Raw genomic sequence first — 17,496 nt, 5'->3', positions numbered from 1 at the left:
TCTACGGTAAGATTGTTGTTAGTCTTGAGAGGGAGTTTGAGTTGTCTACTCGTCAGAAAGCAGTCATAGGATGCTTGCAGTCGGAACATACAAAAGATTTTCTACTTACTATTCCGATTGAGGGACTTGGACAGCGTATGTCACAGGTGGAGTATTGTGTCATTCTCCGGTACCGTCTTATAATTCCTCTGTACCCTGATGGTGGTCTTTGCCCTGTATGCAAAAAAAGTATATTAGATGTTTATAGGGACCATGTAGTACATTGTAGACATTTTTCGGGTTTTAAATACCGACATGATCATGTTAGAGACATTTTGTGTGATGGATTTTGGAGGGCGGAGTACAAGTGAAGAAAGAAGTTCTTGTTAACTTTCTCACTGATCAAATGAGGGCAGATTGATACTTTGGCCTGCGGATGTCTTGATTTACAATTGGTCTGAGGGAAAACATGCATGTGTTAATGTAACTGGAGTCTCTCCGTTGGTAGGATTGGAGAATAGTGACTTTGAGGTGGGAGAAGCAAACTAAAGAGAAAGCAAATGACAGAGAAACATGAGGAAACATGGAAAGGCTAGGGCTAACCAACATTGTTTCATTCAATTTAGTTTCGACACTTTCGGTTTTTTGAAACAACAATCTGTTAAGTTCTTCAAGAGACTTCAGAAAGTTATGGGACGATAACATTATGACAACCTGGTTCTAACGAGTTTGTTTTAGAATGATAGGATTTGCTATTCATAAAGGACTTATTTGACCTTTTGTTTCACGCTTGTCCCAATTATTTGTAAAATTAGTTATTTGTTCAATAAAATTTTATTCACGGATATATTGATCTACGGTTGGTGCGAGGGAGGCATGCATGTGTTGATTAATAAAATTGGTAGGGTTTGGGAATTTTCAGGTGGGTGAAAAAACAAAACAGGGGAAAAAAACACGAGGATGAAAGAGTAACCAAAAGTTAATCATCTGATTTGCCATTGGCATTGACTTGTCAAATTAAAACTTCGTTATCATTATTAATAAAATTTCCACTTAAAAAAAAATAAATAAATAAATAAATAAATAAATTGTAACCAGTCATCTGTTTTGGCATTGACTCAAATGAGTAAATTGAACTGAAGTTGGATTAAGAAAACTAAGACTTGGCATTCTATTGGGTTGGTCCCAAGGTAGATTGTATATTTGGGCTGTATTTGGTTCTCAAATTTCTATTTAAGTATTTCTTATGGAAAACATATTTCTGGAAAGTATATGACTGAAATTTATTTAGCAAGAATTCACTTAATTGGATTGCACTCCACGTAATTTTCTCAAAGTTGAAACTCACAACTTCCTAACACCCTCGACTTCCTTTTCTACCTGCAAAGTTAATGGTGGAATATCTCTAGTTATAACTATTTCAACAAAAGATAAATAGAGTTTAGCTGTCTATATTGAGGAGAATTCAACCATTGTGATGCAATTGCAATTGCAATTAAACAAATTCCACGAATTCTCAATAAAACTAATTTAATTCAATCTCCAAAAACTAACTATGGCCAAACCCTACAACTCTTTATATAGTAAAACAACTTCTAAAACAAATAAAACACTCTAAATTTAGAATTAATAATAACCACAAAATACCCATATGCTAAATAATTTGAAAATAGCAATAAAAGCTAAATATAATGCATCCTAATGACAAGATACAAATATAGGACTCAATTAACGATGTGAAACCCAAATTCACGTCACATTGGTAGTGAGTGAGAAGAATGAAAAAATACCATGAATAGATGAGAAAAGAAAGCATTTTTTTTCTTTTTTAAACAATGAGTTGTTTTCCATTGCTATCTAGCACTTTGAAGAATCTGTTTTCCATTTTTATGTTTCCTAGTGTTTACAAAACAAACTAGATATTATAGATTCCACAAAAGAGCTTTTTTTTCTTCCATTTTCCTTGAACCAAGACTTGGCTGGGTAATATTAATTTCATATGGTGTATATACTAACTTGTATTTTTGTTCTTCATGACATGATTATTTGTATGTGTTAGTAAATAGTTCTTGATTTTAAGATGTTACTAGTTTTGCAACTAAGAATGGGAAGAACAGTTTTTCATTCATCCCAAGATTATCACTTTCTCAAATGAATTTGGAGAATTTTTAGGAGCCTCCGTCAAGTCAGTTTTGGGGGTGTGGACACAATTGAGCAATTTAGGTAACGGCTATAAGGGAGAAATCCAAAGGAAACTTGTTTTTCATTCTCTATTACTAAAGGTTTAATCTGGTCAAATATGCACTTATGTCGCTATTCTTTAAGTGTTTCTTTTGTTCTATTTCGTTAACTAGATATAAGTAATTAATCACATCACACAAACACCTAACATTGGATGTGTTTTTTCGTCACGTTAATACTCATTTTGGAAAATTTCTCACAAACCCAAATTTGACTTATTTAGGTATTAATTGCGCCGAGGACAGTGGCACTTGAGATCTAACAAATGTGCTTTCATGATCCAAAAGCAAATTTTGGCGTCATTCGTGCAGTCGAGCTTTATGTGTTCATTAGCTAAAGACAGTAGATATTATATATAAAAAATTAAATTAGGATTACTTGTTAAAATTGAACTTTTTGGGAAATTTTTCTCCCAAAAAGTGTGTAATTTTCCATTTATATTCATGGAGATACAATAATTTATAATTATATATAGTAAAATTTTAAAGATGTCACTAATTTTGCAACCAAGAATGGTGTAATTTTCATTCATCCCAACATTATGCCCTTTATCAAGCTATTAGAGAATTTTAAGTGTTTGTTTTGTTCTATTTCGTTAACTAGATATAAGTAATTAATCACATCACACAAACACCTAACATTGGATGTGTTTTTTCGTCACGTTAACACTCATTTTGGAAAATTTCTCACAAAGTCTTCTTTGTTAGGTAATAATTCATAAACCCAAATTTGACTTATTTAGGTATTAATTGTGCCAAGGGGCACTTGAGATCTAACAAATGTGCTTTCATGATGATCCCAAAACACCCCACAAACACCACACTAGATCCCCCAACTAGATGGGAAATTAGGATCTCTCAAAAAGTGTGTAATTTCCCATCTGGAGGTAATACTCGTTAACCCTTAGCTTACCCATATATTCAAAAACCAAGAATCCAAAAGAAGAGTTTTCATTCATCCCAAGATTATCACTCTTTCTCAGCTGAATTTGGAAATTTTTTAGGAATATTAGTGTTTTTCATTCTTCATTAAAATATAAGTAATTAATTAAAGAAACCAAAATATATATATATATATATATATATATATATATATATATATATATATATATTTTTTTTTTTTTTTTTTTTTTTTTTTGACGACTTTTTCACAAAACCGCGTAAGAGACCAAATCCAAGCCCACGCGGTTTTCGGTAAATCACGACACATTAAAATTAGGTGTTTGAAACACTACCAGACAGAGACCCAAATTAACACCAAAGCCCACGCGGTGTTCGCAAAACCGTGCGGTTTATCCAAAGCCGCGAGAGAGATTTAATACATTACCAAAGCAAACACCAAATTTTCACCGATTTGGTGTTTGATTTGATGTTTTTTTAATGTTTTCATCAACATGTGTCTCTCCTAAAAATGAAAAACACCAAATTATTGAAAATTTAATATTTGATGCTAGGATATAGTATCTCCTAAATATACTCTTAGGTAGCAATTCATCAAACCAAATTTGGCTTATTTAGATATTGTGCCAACGACAATAGTAGCTGAGATCTAATAAATGAGCTTTCGTGGTTCAAGAGCATACTCGTGCAGTTGAGCTCTATTTTGTTCACTAGGACAATGCATTAGATATGTAATATACAGTACTTGATTTTAAGGTGTCACTAGTTTTGCAACCTAGAATGAGAAGAAAGTTCTTCGTTCATCCCAAGATTATCACTCTTTCTCAGTTGAATTTGGAGAATTTTTAGGAGCGTGGTGCCTTTCATTCTCCATTACACTAAATGTCTAATATGGGAAGAAAAAAAAATGTCTAATATGGGAAGAAGAGTTATATATTCGTACCATCAAATAAAGATCTATGTAGCATAGCATACTAAAACTCTTTGACGCATATTTAAGATGAGCCACGAAGTGGCATGGTAGACTCTAAAAAATAACTAAATATTTTCTTTGATATTAGATAATGAACTAGGAGCATAGGAAAACTTTTGATGTTCCCAATAGTGCTAGAACTCTTTGATATTAGATAATGAATAAGGAGAGGAAAATCTCCCAATAGTGCACTCTGTTTTTAGTGTGTATATATATATATAGGAATGGGAATTGGAATAATGAATGAAAATGAAAATGAAAATGAAAATGAAAATGGAAAAATAGAAATGGAAAAATAAATAGATAACAGATAATAGACAATAGGCAGATATGATGGTAAAATTAAGAGACCTCAGAGAAAGCGTAGGACTTATGTGAAGAACATATGTGTGTTGTCATTCATAAAAGTTGAGGTTTTATAACTAGTCAAAGTGTTATATATCTTTCTCATCAGAGTATGGGCATACAGGCTTCAAATGTAACGTGCTTCTATCTAGTTTTTGCATCATTTAACTTATGTTAGTTTTATACGTGCACTATATGTGCATTGTTCACAGGGGACGACAGCTCCACACTGACATTTCAATGGTTGCGGCTTCCCATAAATTGAAATTCTTAGCTTATAGCCTTCTCGAGCAATATTCTTTGATTGTTTAGTCTTCCAACATGCATAAATTAGATGAAGATTCGTTCTTGCTTTTCGTTAATTAAGATTGTTTGGTTAGATTAATCACAATTATTTATACAATTAAGAAACAGTTGTTGGAATTTGGAAATGGTTAAAACTTGTAATGTAGAAAGGTACAAGAGTCAAGCTGAAGAGCTGGTGAATGATGGGAAGTGGCGAATGGAAGTGACCAATGGCCAATCAAAATGGTAAAGGGCTGGTTTCAGTGTACGGTGTCGAGAGAGCCTGCGCAACCCCGAAACCAAAGTGACTCATGCATCACCCAAGAGCCATTGCCCCCAGTTTACACCCCCTGCCTCTTCTAGTTATGCGGTGTGTGGTCCTTACTGCACGCTATTTGTTCCATATGATTCCAAAAATGATCAAAAATTTCCATACACATATTGCCTTCACAAAGTTGATCGATCATTGACGTTTCAGCCAAGTTTTGTTTTTTTATCATAGGGCAGTAAATTCAAATATCCAGTAACTTAATTGGACAATGAGGATTTAGTCATAATCCATGGAATATTCATTTACAACTCAATTTACATGACATTAAAAGGTAGCAATTAGCTGTTCTCTAACGAAATATGATGATTTCAAGTTTCAACCATCTAAATACTCACAATGCATATCATGAAATGCTAATAATCAATCCAATGTAAAAACAAAAACCATATAACAGACCCGAGGAATAATGAAGTATCAAACAATTAGAAATCGAACCAATAAATACAAGAGATTTTTTAAAACCCATGTGTCATTACTAGTGTCATAGTGATTTCCGACAATGAGCGTTGATTCATGACTTCACGTTATGTGCAAATGTGCAATACAAAAATAGTAAAAGGAAAAAAATAATAAACACTGTTATTTTCCGTAGAATAAAATCAATTGCTCTCATTATGTGGTCGTTCTCTCCGTCTCTCCTTTTGTGATTAGGACATTGATGGCCGACTTTAAAAGGTACTTGTTTGTCTGTCATGAACTTTGGCTCTATTGCAACTCAAGTTAGCTATGTAGTCACGGCTAAAGTATGTATAGGCTGATCAAATGGTGCCATAGACTAGAATTTCGTCCAAAAGCTTAAATTGTAGAACAACTGAAAGGACACTAGCCTAAAAAAAGGGTCGTGATAAGGAGAGATCATTCTTTCTAAATTTTCTAAATTTTGGAGAGATCAAGGTAAATAGTTGTTGGATGGAGAAATTCTTCTCGAGATCGAGGTTGTTGCATGGCTTACAACTGACAAACCACACCAAACCGTAAGATCATGTCATCCAACGACCAATATGAAGTGCACACTAAATTTAGAGAGAATAATCTCTCCTTATCATTTGCCAAAAAAAACACCACGCAAGGTTCGCAGTTTCGACTTTAGACTTTAAATTATCGAAAAAAAAAGAGACTTTAGACTTGAGGCCTTCGGATGGTGTGGGTTTTGATGAGAAGGCTCTGAGGCCCACTGGATGATATCAATGCTATTTTAATATTTTTAAAACGGGTGAATGGGCCTAAATCTCTACAAACGCAACCTCAATTCCCGGATGGGCCAAAATCTATCGCAAATGGGCCAAAATATTCCAATCTCAGCCTGATGCTTTTTTTCTTTTTCTTTTTTTTTTTTTTTTTTTTGGTAAAGGCAACTACCCCATATTTTGGTGCCGTCCATTTAGGTAGGCTGTTGATCAGTGGAGCTGTTCGTGAGTAATTCGAGCTTAGCTCATCGAATGCTCAACTCGAACTCGTCCATGCAAAAGTATGAGTGGAGCTTGAGTTTAATTTAAAACTCATTCTAGATAGTGAGTAATTCAATTTGAGTCGAATAGCTCGCAAACTAATCGCGAGCTACTCAAATCGAGCTCGAACTCAAGTAACTCGTGAGCTACTCGTTTTATAATCCCATACGTAGTATATAATTTATAATTTATACTCATTTTATAATTTAACCCAACTATAATTTACAATTTATACTAGTTTTAATGTTTTATATACATTTTTTTCAAGTTTGAGCTCGAGTTTGAGTTCAAATTCAAACGAGCACTGAGCTTGAGCTCATAGTTCATAGTGTAAAACGAGTTGAGCTCGAGCTATTAGTAGAACTGGACAAGTCGAGCTTGAACTTCAATATTAAACTCGAATGTGAGTTCGAATCGAGTTCGAGTTGAGCTTTTGTCTGTGCGAGTCAAGCTCGAGTATGGCAAAACTCGACTCGGGTAGCTCGATGACCAGCCCTATTTATAGGGTAGCCATTTTATACCAATGTAAAGTTAGGTGTGTTTATGCTCACCTTCCCATCCTAATCAATTTTTGAAGATGTACCTGTCTTAGTGCTATTAATAACTTTTTTTTTGGTGCTATTAGTGCAATTAATAACTGAATCCAAGGAATGAGATGGGTATATGAGAATGAACAAAGTTTCACAAGAGAGATGTTTCCTGAAGTTCATCGTGGTCTAAAATTCAACCAGAGGAACTTGAGAGCAAATTAGACTTAATAGTTAATACCATTGGAAAATTCTATTTTTGTATACTTATCTATGGATCGTTTTGTCCTTGGTCACTCTTCTGTTTATTTACTAATTGTTCTTTAGATGTCAGTAAGATAATGACCTGCAGGCTAAAAGATTAAAAAACATCCCAATTCAACGAGTCTTTAAAGGTAAAGAGATTTGTGAGTTTACAAACCTATATACTTGCTTTGTGGATACTATGCAATGAAAACTGAAAAGTGTCCTGAATTTCTCAGTTTGTAAACATAATGAATTGTGCAAACTCTTTAGTTAGGGACCTTATAATATCTTTCTGTTCGGCCATTTTGGTATCAAACCTTAACATATGTAACAAACCAACTTGAGTGCATGAAAAGTGTCCTACCTACATGTTCAAAGAATCACAATACTTACGCGGGCTCATTTAACACTGCGAGTAGAAAATCTACAGAATAATGTAACTAGTTTGTCATTGGATCGTCTTGTAAAACAGTCACTCAACGCAACTTAGATTTAGTTGCTGGAATCAGGTTCGCCAATAACCCCTTCCCCGTGAACAGCAGCATCTATTCAACTTTTTTCAAGGATGGAAAAGAATAAAAGCAATCAACTTTTTAAAAGGATAGAAAAGAATAAAAGAAGAGGGAATGAGAACCTTCTTTTTATTTCATTTTAGTTGCTGTCAACAAAATGGAACCATCAAGAACATGATGCACTTCGCTTTTATCGTCTACTTAAAGGAGAATGCCAACAGAGGGAAACAGGATTTATCGGTTAATCATCCATGGCTCAATCTGGTAACCTCTCTGAGCAAACAGAGATATTGAGCCAGGTGTTGAGTCTGATAGAGGCATTTAGGGCATTCGATGCAGACAATGATGGATCTATCTCTGCTGCAGAGCTGGGCGGGATCTTAAGCACACTTGGGCACACTGTAAGCGAACAAGATCTGAATGTGATGATGCAACAGGGAGACCGAAATGGAGATAGATTACTCAGCATAGAAGAATTTCTGGAGATGACCACAGATAAAATGGAACTAGGGAACCTGCCTAATTTCCTTGCAACTGCGTTCGAGACTTTGGGTGCCAATGGGAATGATGATGTGACAGGAGAGGAACTGTATGAAAGTCTGGAGAATACAGGCAGTGGGTTGTCTCTGGAGAATTGTCAGAATATCATAGCAGCCATGGACGAAGATGGCGATGGCGCCGTCAGTTTTGAAGTCTTAAAACTCATAGTCAATTCCCTCAGTTAGATTATCAGCCTTCTCTGGGGTATACTACATAAGTAATTATATTTTGTAACCGCTTCTCCCTTATCCCGACCTATATAAAGCTTTATGAAGAATAATATTGTGAACTGAGAATAACATAGCATACCACCTTACTATACATATAGCAATAATAAAATTTTCTTGTAAATGTGTAAGACTAAATATTACTCTTTAAGATGCCACATTAATTAATTTAGAAAGATGGTCAAACAACTGGGACACCTTGGTTAGACTCAGACGACCGAGCACTGTCTACCACTCATACGAGTAGACTTGCAGAGTTTGGGCTCATAGCTCAGATGGCTGACTAATTTATTGCAATCACAAAATCTACGAGTTAGGCAACCAACCCCAGCTTACGACTTGGGGCATATGCCCCAGCTTTGGATCCGTAATAAGATAAGGATTCATTCATGAGATATAAAACACGATCAAGCTAACTGAATTTCCAAATGAAACCATCTCTATGGTGGGAATTCTGAGCACCTATTTCACCCCAATACTTGAGCACTTTGTCAAACATTTACAAGCAATAAAAACAACAAATCCACAACACAAGATATCGTTGAAAACGACAATATCGGGGGGAAAGGGCAACAGGAAGAATTTAATCAACCGGGAGGTAGGGCAACGCAAAGACCTCCACAGCAAGAAACCCCATCCCTGTCCCCAAACCCACCAACAGACTCCCTTTCCAAGATAGACAACTAGGGATGGATCAATTGAAGTGGTGAAATGTTAATTTCAACACGAAGGACATTGCCAGGAGCAAAACTATGGAAAATGGAAATTCTAATGACAAGAAATGTTTAAGGAATCAGAGCGTACAGCAGAAGGAATCGGCATAATCTTACACCAACATATATCCATTAAAAAGGCGGTAAAAAGAAGAGAGGGGGGTGGATAAAAACTAAAACAGAACGTATCAAAGGTGTCTTACAATAAGGGAAAAAAGGAATACAGCTATACCTTCAGTTATTTAAAGTGGTATAGTACATTTACCCAAAACAAGCCTTGAGGTACAACACTTGAGAACAATTGTAATATCAAATCATCATGGAACTCATGGATATGCGAAAGGTTAAGTAGCAAAAAACACTAGTACATTCTACCAATTGATCCATATGAGTATATGACTGATCCTGCTAGGAGTACTTTTACAACTGAAACAGCAATAAAGATAAGTGTCTTCAACATGCTTGGCATGGACTAAGACACCAATAAATACTGGACAGACTGTTCAAACTATCAACCCATACCTACCTCATGAAGGTAACTCTGCTTTTTTATCCTCCATGAGTTTAAGCTCCTTACGCCAATCTTCTAGTTTTGACAGCTTTTCTAAGAGTTCCGGCTTCATTTCTCCCCTCTCAGTTTTCTGTTGTTGAGCTTCTGCTAATCGAATCTGCAATATTTACAAAACTGTAAGATAGCCTGATAACGGATAATAAAGAGTATCACATACCACCCCGTTAAACATGATGTTTCTATTCATCAACTACAACGGGACATTGATGTATTATTATAAGGTACAGGCATGCCTTATATCTTAATATTTGGATATGATCTGGGTGAGCTAAAATTTGTAAAACCCAACGCGACAGGAAGAAGCACAATAAAACCCTCCCCAATACCAAGAATGGGAATATATACCTTCTTCCGAAGTGCTCGAATTCTTTTATCTAGATCCGTTCCTGTATTGGAGCCCTCTGTTGAATCTGGCATAGGAGCTACAGTTGTGTAATTTTCAGAGACAGACAGTGTGTTCATCTGACATGCAACTGATTCAATAACCTCTGAATTGTGAATGCCAACTTTAGGAGATAAAACTTCTCTATTTTTTGGTTCCACAGATTTTTCAAAACTTATGTCCTTCCCCTTCTCAAGAGCAGCCTGCATTATAGTTTATCAAATTTTCAAACCAGTGGAAATACAAGAAAACTAAAATAATAACAAACCGCAAGACGATTGTTTTCTGATAATTACATGAGTATGATCTAGTTAAACTAAAAGATAAAATATGATTAACAATCAAAAGAAATCTCAATGATCTCTAGCAGAACCACTGTTTCTCCATCTTTTTTCCATCTTTTTGCCATGAGTCCATAAAACAATCTCCTATGGTTGCAATCCAGAATTCTTCCTAGCCAAAGAATCTCCTTCTACATAATGGGTGTTTTTTTAATACCCTCTCGGTCTCTCCAGAGATGCCAAGATGATTTATCAGTTATCGCATGACATTGATTCGTGAAATGAATGTCATACATATTCATATCTCCCACTCAAGAAGTACTGGTACTTGTGAAACTCTCGGAACCTCAGGAGAATCAAACATAATCAATGTCAAGAAAGGATCATAAGGAAGAGACCCCTCATTATCAGAACCTAACTTTAGAGAGAGGTCAAGAGAGCATTCCCTTGTTTTTTCAGCTCAAAGTAGTGGGTTATTGTTGTTTCCTTCATCTGTTTATACTTTATATAAACCACACCAATCCAACGGCAAATACTTAACATCCTCATATAATTGTTTTTGAAGGGTTCTGTCACACACCCCTTACAATTAAGTATTTCTTGTGTTTAGTTTCTTCCTTTTTGCATTAGTTTCTTTACGACAGTCATTGCAGAAGTCTTTCCATGGTAATCATCACGGTGCAGATATTCACCAAATACTTTGAAGAAGAGACACATCAACTATATAGTCTGGTCACTTTTGGTCATTTTCCACCCACATTTCACTGCCTAATTAGACCCTAAAATAGTAACACTAGTTTCTCCACCCATTCCTGTCTAGCGACACCCCCACACACACACACACACAAATATTACTACAACGTATGCAATTTTTAACCACTCAATATGTACATGCCTAATCTAGTATCTCTTATTGACGTCTACTACTTCTATGTGGCCATGATTCAAGAGTAAAAACATGATTGGTGCCAGCGCGTTCAATACTTAATATCCAACTTAATGTGTTGTAAATGAATAATATGTGTGTGTGTGTGTGTGGGGGGGGGGACCATATGGTTGGTACTCGGAAAAACCACTTCAATTCACACACACACCCCTATAATAATAGAACTTTAGCCGAACAGAAATCACAGACACAAATGTTTAACCGAGTAAAAACAGGAGGTAACACAAACAATAGTAAACTACTATGCAAAATTATGTGGATTGGCAGATATTCTTATTGATGTGTACACACACACACACACGCACACATAGAATTTTGGCCTAATAGTACATCATTAGATACACAAAAGAAGTGTAACTAAACAGTAACAAGAAGATATACAATGTCAACAAACTAGTATAAGCTTCAAATTAAACAGAATGGGCGAACATTTCTTATTGACTTGTGCTACTTCTATGTTCATGTGCCTAATGTTTGGTTGGAGTGGTCACTCCAACAACCTACTTTGGTGGCCTAACAGTACCACTCCTAAAAACTATAAATTAGGCAATTAAGCTAAAAGTTGAACAATTTGAATACGCAATGAATTACTACCTGTTGCTTCTTCTCCTTCTTTCTCTCATTCCTTTTAGCCGCTTTCGTCTTCGGTTTTGCATCCAATTCAGGATCATAACCAGGTGGAACATCTGGCATTCCCTTTTTCAACTACAAGCACAAAAAAAAAGTATAAAAATGCATTCTTTAATTGATTAAAAGTAATAAAATGTTAAAAAAAAAAAACTTACAAGGGCTCCTTTAGATTGGTAAATAGCAACTTCATCTTGTGGAACATAACCAGCCCTAATACGAATTGGTTTTCTAAGTGTTCCATCTGGTCTTCTTGTTGCTGCTAATACTCTTTCTCCTTCTTTAAGGATTTTCACACCACCTATTACTAATCCTTCTTCTCCTACTATTCCATTACTACTATTACTACTACTGCTACTACTACTACTGTTGTTGTTGTTGTTGTTGTTGTTCGCCATCATTTTTTCTTCAGAGAGACCTCAATAACTGTGATGATTGATGAATCACGTCCCTCAAACTTACTAATACACTTTTTACCAGCGATCTGTTTTTATTATTATGATGCTTTTAATTGCTCTACGATAAAAATTTCGTTTTTTTTCCCTTTTCACTTTTCTCGTAAAGTTTCGAAAATGACTGTTTTGTGGAATATATCGACCTTTTGTTTAGGAGGAGATAAGGGTAGTAATAGGTCATTTTGGGTCGGGTTCGTGTCGTGTCATATTACCAACGGGTGAATTTCAATTTTCGGATCGGACCTGTATGCAAAATATTTAGTATTTCACGATTTTATTTATTAAAAAAATATATATGTATTAATTTTCAAAAACCATCCATAATCCAATTACATATCAACGAAACATATATTTATCGAATGAATCAATATGATAACTAATCTTTTTTCTTTTAGTCGTTTATTTTAGATTGTTAGGATAATGAGATTTTTAAAAATAATGAAACTTATCTTAAAATAGGTAATACAAGTCACATTGATGACCCGACTCATTAGACCCGAGAACTAATTGGGTCTACTAACGGGTTATTTGGGTTAGCATATGTGACTCTAACCCAACTCATTTATTTGACGGATTGGGCGGGTCAAACCTTAAATAATCCAAAAATCTTTTTTCCCAACCCAAACCCGCTAATTTCGTGTCGGAGTCATGTCATGTACAAAACTGCCACCCCTACCACCAGGAGACTTGCGTTGAATGTTAATTTCACGGGTGTATATATATTCAGTAAAGCAAGTAGATATAAAAAAAATTGGAAGGGGGAGAAGATATTCCTATCTTCCACCACAAAAATATTACATCAAAATTTTGTAATAATTAGACGTCAGCTAGTTTACAAATCGGTAAAATATATTTTAATCTTCTGCTCCTTTTTGTGGCACAACTTTTCTGCATTGAATCTTTCCTGGAGCTAGTTTCTTTTTTCATTTTGCGCCTGGGAACTTTTTCCCAACGAAAAAAGTGAACAGTGAGTTAGCCACCAAATTCAATACTGATAAGTCCCGAGTCTTGAAATGGGATATCCTGATTTGATTCGACATGGATGTGAGTAGTGTCAATCACTGTTGTGCACGGTATCGCAATGGTGTCACCAATTAAGCAATTACAGTTCTCATACAATCCCTCCTTGGGTGGCAGATTTAGCAAACATGATTTGGGAGCTGACATCTTTTTCCCTTTGCTTATAAAACCGTCTTGTTCCGAAAACACCAGCATGAGACGGTGAGAGCGGCCCAAGAGCTCCAACACATACTTCACATCTCCTACAGCAAGAGCCCGACGAACTCGAGTAGACGAAACTTGTCCTTTGTCCTTTGAATCTAAGGAGCTTCTAAGTCTGAGTGATTGGTGATTATCCATAACAGAACCCACAATGTAAGCCCCCATCCCATATTCCTCACACAGTCTCACGAGCTCTAATGCATCACCTGCAGCCTTATATCCAAATCGATAGTTCTCACCTGGCACAAAAATGAATATCTAAAATATTTTGCCTCAATATCGTCACTGTTTTGAAAATGAAGATTAATTTCGAATAGAAAGGGTTGCAGCTTCACTTGTCGTGAGGATACCTGCAACAACTCCACGTACTCCAAGCTCCTTGGCTAACTTCTCAACAAATTCACGCGGACTGAGGTGACGTATAGTTGAAAACTCAACATGAAACTCAGCAGGGGCTACATTGCCACAGTATGGGGCCCAAGAAGACAGAACTCGCTTCCTATCGCATTTGGCAACTACAGGAGGCCTGTTTTAAAAAATAAGACATCAACTTAGTGGAATTTTGATATCAGTCTTCACTCGAAAATTTTCATCATGCTAAAAATCCATATACTTTTTATATGTGTGTGAGTGTGTGCTTCTAGTTTGAGACTTCGAGTTGGTGGGTCTGGGACTTATACAATGCCTCAGTAGAGAATCACCAGATATCCCTTAAACAGACCTAAACGGTTCCACATAAACAAGATGATAAGACTAGTTTCATTCAAGGCACTCCAAATTCATACCTTAGCTCCCAACCAAGTACTTCAGCCATTCCAACAAATGATAGAAGAAAGGGACTCCCAGCCTTCGACGCTTGTATTGCAAGTTCTCGGTGACCAATATGAAGGGCATCAAACTTTCCCAACGCAACAACACCTCCTAGAGTGACAAGAACTATTAGCAAGTAGTTTGAAGATGATCACACAAAGTTAGTCATAGTTGGATATTTTTGCAAGTTTGTAACTGCATTGCAAAGATAATGAAATAAATGCACTTATCAAATATTGGTTAATTACATTCCGCTAATTCTGGCACTTTTTTCCGTTGTTTTTTTTTGGAAATTGAAACTAGGCCTGCTCCATTAAAACAAAAAACGAATGAACAAAGAGCAACTACTACTCATTGGACAACCTACACAGTAGAAGCCAAGCATGTCCTCCGGCATACACAATGTTGTCAAACTTTATCAAACAACAGGTACTAATATAATTTGAGAAACAGCCAAATGGACTTTTTATGAATATGGAATGCGTTAGCGTAAACCTTAAGTCCGTAGCATGGAACTTTTTTTTTGCACACAGATAAGGATATATTATTGATACAGTAGAAAGAATGTTACATGACTCCAAAGACAGTCTCCTAAGTTCAAGAGAGCACCCTTTTTGGCAGCTGCATCTGCCCCAAAGCTAGCACCCGTAGCATGGAGCTTAAGCATACATTCTCTCAACTTAAATCCAAGAGCTTTGGGGATTACATATTCAAATGGCACACACAATGAGCAACATGGTGAAAAAAAATGCCCCTGCTGAATTCACTACGTTACCAAAAATCGTGAATCATGTCTACTCCGTTTCATGTTATATCTTGATGCAATTTATCAGAATAAAAATACAGAGCATCATACGCATCCTTGATAATCAGCAGGATAATAAAAAGCAATGCAAATTGTGGGAGAGGGGAACCTGTAACAGAGACTGAGCCTTCAGAAGGAAGCTCACAATTATCTTCTTGTTGGCTTCAAACAAGTGAAAATACATTAGATGTTGAATGAGGCAACAACTAATGCCTCCAATGAAAACATTCATAAACAAAAGCTCGACATTCGTAAGATCTTCCTTGGCATATATCTAAATCCTCTTGCAATGTCTGAAATACCTCCAAAGTTTCATCATATGAAATGAAAAAAAGGTGATTGAATTACAAATAACAACTATGAGAAAATTGGGCATAAAAAGAAAAAGGAACTATGAAGACTAAAATATCACTTTATCTTTTCATGCATTGTGGCCAAAGATGATGGTCCTATACCAGTTTCAAGTTTCCAGCAACCTCAATTAAATTACTAATCAAACATGCCAACGGAATCTAATTTAGTGTCAAACTAATGTAGGTAAATAATTTCTATGAATAACGAAAATTCCAACTTCACCCTGATCTGACATCTAAACCGATGAAAATGGCTTTTTCGATTTGGTTAAAGTTCTAAGCAGATTTAGTCCTTGTATGTAGAATTAAACTCCTATAGATGAATCAATGAAGGTTTATACGTTCAAGATAGATTCATTACCTCACACAAAGGTTGCAACTTGCAAGGCATCATATGGATCAATGGTTCAGACTATAAATGAAAATGGCTATTCCATGGAAACAAAAATCTCAAATCATTTATAAATTTATATAAGATGGGGGGCTTATGGAATCTATAGTTGTGTCTCACACTCTGACTTCATGCATCCGGTTAAAAAAAAGTTAGCTCTTCTAGGAGGGATGAAACAAGAGTAAAGTAAATCGCAAGATTGATAGGCAGAGACCCGTTCTAAGCTTTGTAACAACTAGCACAAAGATCGAAGATGTGCTTATTAATAAAAAGGGAGGGGGGATACATTAGGTTCTATAAATCTCATATACTGGCATAACTCATAAAACTCATTGGGCATTAAAAAATTCGATTTAATTTTGTGTAATCTTCGTGTTTCTTACTTGATTCCACCTACCGAGATAGCCAAGTCCCTATGACATTATTCTATCTAGAATTTTGCGAAACAAACTTTGTTATACTGAAGCCTATTAGTGTATGAATTGTATATTCATTGGGAAATTTCTAGTATGTCTTACGTGTATGCTCACTTATACAAAACAACATAACCAATTGACCACCAAAGTGATAAATTACCTCTCTTTTCTTGATTTCTCAGCCACAGTCTTAAAATTGGAGGAATTCTCGACAGCAGCCGTGGCACACATTCTCCTCTGAAACTTAACTCCAAATGAACTCTTGGCAATGGCTTCGAATATCAGTACTCGAGCAAGCTGTGCAACAGTAATCATATTAATAATAACAATAATGAAGCATGAAGCATGCGATGTAAGTGCATAGAGTAAAGATAAGTAATTTACCTCTTGCCATGAAGCTCTGTAAGTTGTTCTCCTTCGATGAGGAAAGAGATAAGAAGAAGAAGAAGAAGATGAAGAATGAGATAGAAAACAACAAGATGATGAAGTCTGTAATGAGAGTGATGAGAAAAGAGCCATTGCCTAAACCATCCTCTGTACTTCTTCTGCCACTCTTTGCAAACAGTTTAACAGTTTATAACAAACTTTTATGGTTAGAAAAAGATCACCCTTTTTCCAAATTTTCATACATGAGCCGATATTTTATGATATCTCGGTGATATGAAGCGAAATTTGGGTTTGATCTTATGGAATTCTGGACCCAAAATTATATGAGTATGACCACAAATCTATATGCAATTACAAACAGATGAATGAAAGGGAAGTCTATGACTCTTTCCTAGCTGACAATCATTACAAAATGATGATGTTTTATTAGAATGTTGAACAATCAACTTATTGTTGATGACTTTAATAGATATTGTTGGATTATTCCTCTCGAGTCTAAATCTAATTTCTATACTGTTTTTGTTTCTTTCAAATCTCATATTCAAAATCAACTTGACTTGAAAATCAAGAGTGTAAGAACAGATT

General features: G+C 35.6%; 3 protein-coding genes across 3 annotated transcripts; 1 reads left to right on the top strand and 2 right to left on the bottom strand.

Annotated features, from left to right (window-relative positions):
- The first annotated feature begins 8,006 nt into the window (after positions 1–8,006).
- Positions 8,007–8,677, top strand: LOC147500981 (putative calcium-binding protein CML25). Its single transcript, XM_086606009.1, has one exon. The coding sequence runs from the start codon at positions 8,038–8,040 to the stop codon at positions 8,509–8,511; it is 474 nt and encodes a 157-aa protein (XP_086462135.1). The 5' UTR covers positions 8,007–8,037; the 3' UTR covers positions 8,512–8,677.
- Positions 8,016–12,647, bottom strand: PYM (partner of Y14-MAGO). Its single transcript, XM_086606008.1, has 4 exons — positions 12,232–12,647; positions 12,041–12,151; positions 10,183–10,422; positions 8,016–9,934 (listed from the first exon to the last, which is right to left on the bottom strand). The coding sequence occupies exons 1-4, from the start codon at positions 12,472–12,474 to the stop codon at positions 9,794–9,796; spliced, it is 735 nt and encodes a 244-aa protein (XP_086462134.1). The 5' UTR covers positions 12,475–12,647; the 3' UTR covers positions 8,016–9,793.
- Positions 12,648–13,248: 601 nt separating this feature from the next.
- LOC147500979 (FAD synthetase 2, chloroplastic-like) lies at positions 13,249–17,107 on the bottom strand. The gene is made up of 6 exons (XM_086606006.1): positions 16,909–17,107; positions 16,685–16,821; positions 15,474–15,526; positions 14,535–14,670; positions 14,100–14,275; positions 13,249–13,988 (listed from the first exon to the last, which is right to left on the bottom strand). Exons 1-6 carry the CDS (start codon positions 17,041–17,043, stop codon positions 13,501–13,503), a joined length of 1,125 nt encoding a protein of 374 aa, XP_086462132.1. The 5' UTR covers positions 17,044–17,107; the 3' UTR covers positions 13,249–13,500.
- Between the last annotated feature and the right edge of the window lie 389 nt (positions 17,108–17,496).

The sequence above is a fragment of the Coptis chinensis genome, chromosome 4, assembly GCF_015680905.1.
Source record: "Coptis chinensis isolate HL-2020 chromosome 4, ASM1568090v1, whole genome shotgun sequence".
NCBI classification, from domain to species: domain Eukaryota; kingdom Viridiplantae; phylum Streptophyta; class Magnoliopsida; order Ranunculales; family Ranunculaceae; genus Coptis; species Coptis chinensis.
The sequence above is the reverse complement of the archived record's forward strand: the minus strand, read 5'-3'. Positions and strand labels throughout refer to the sequence as shown.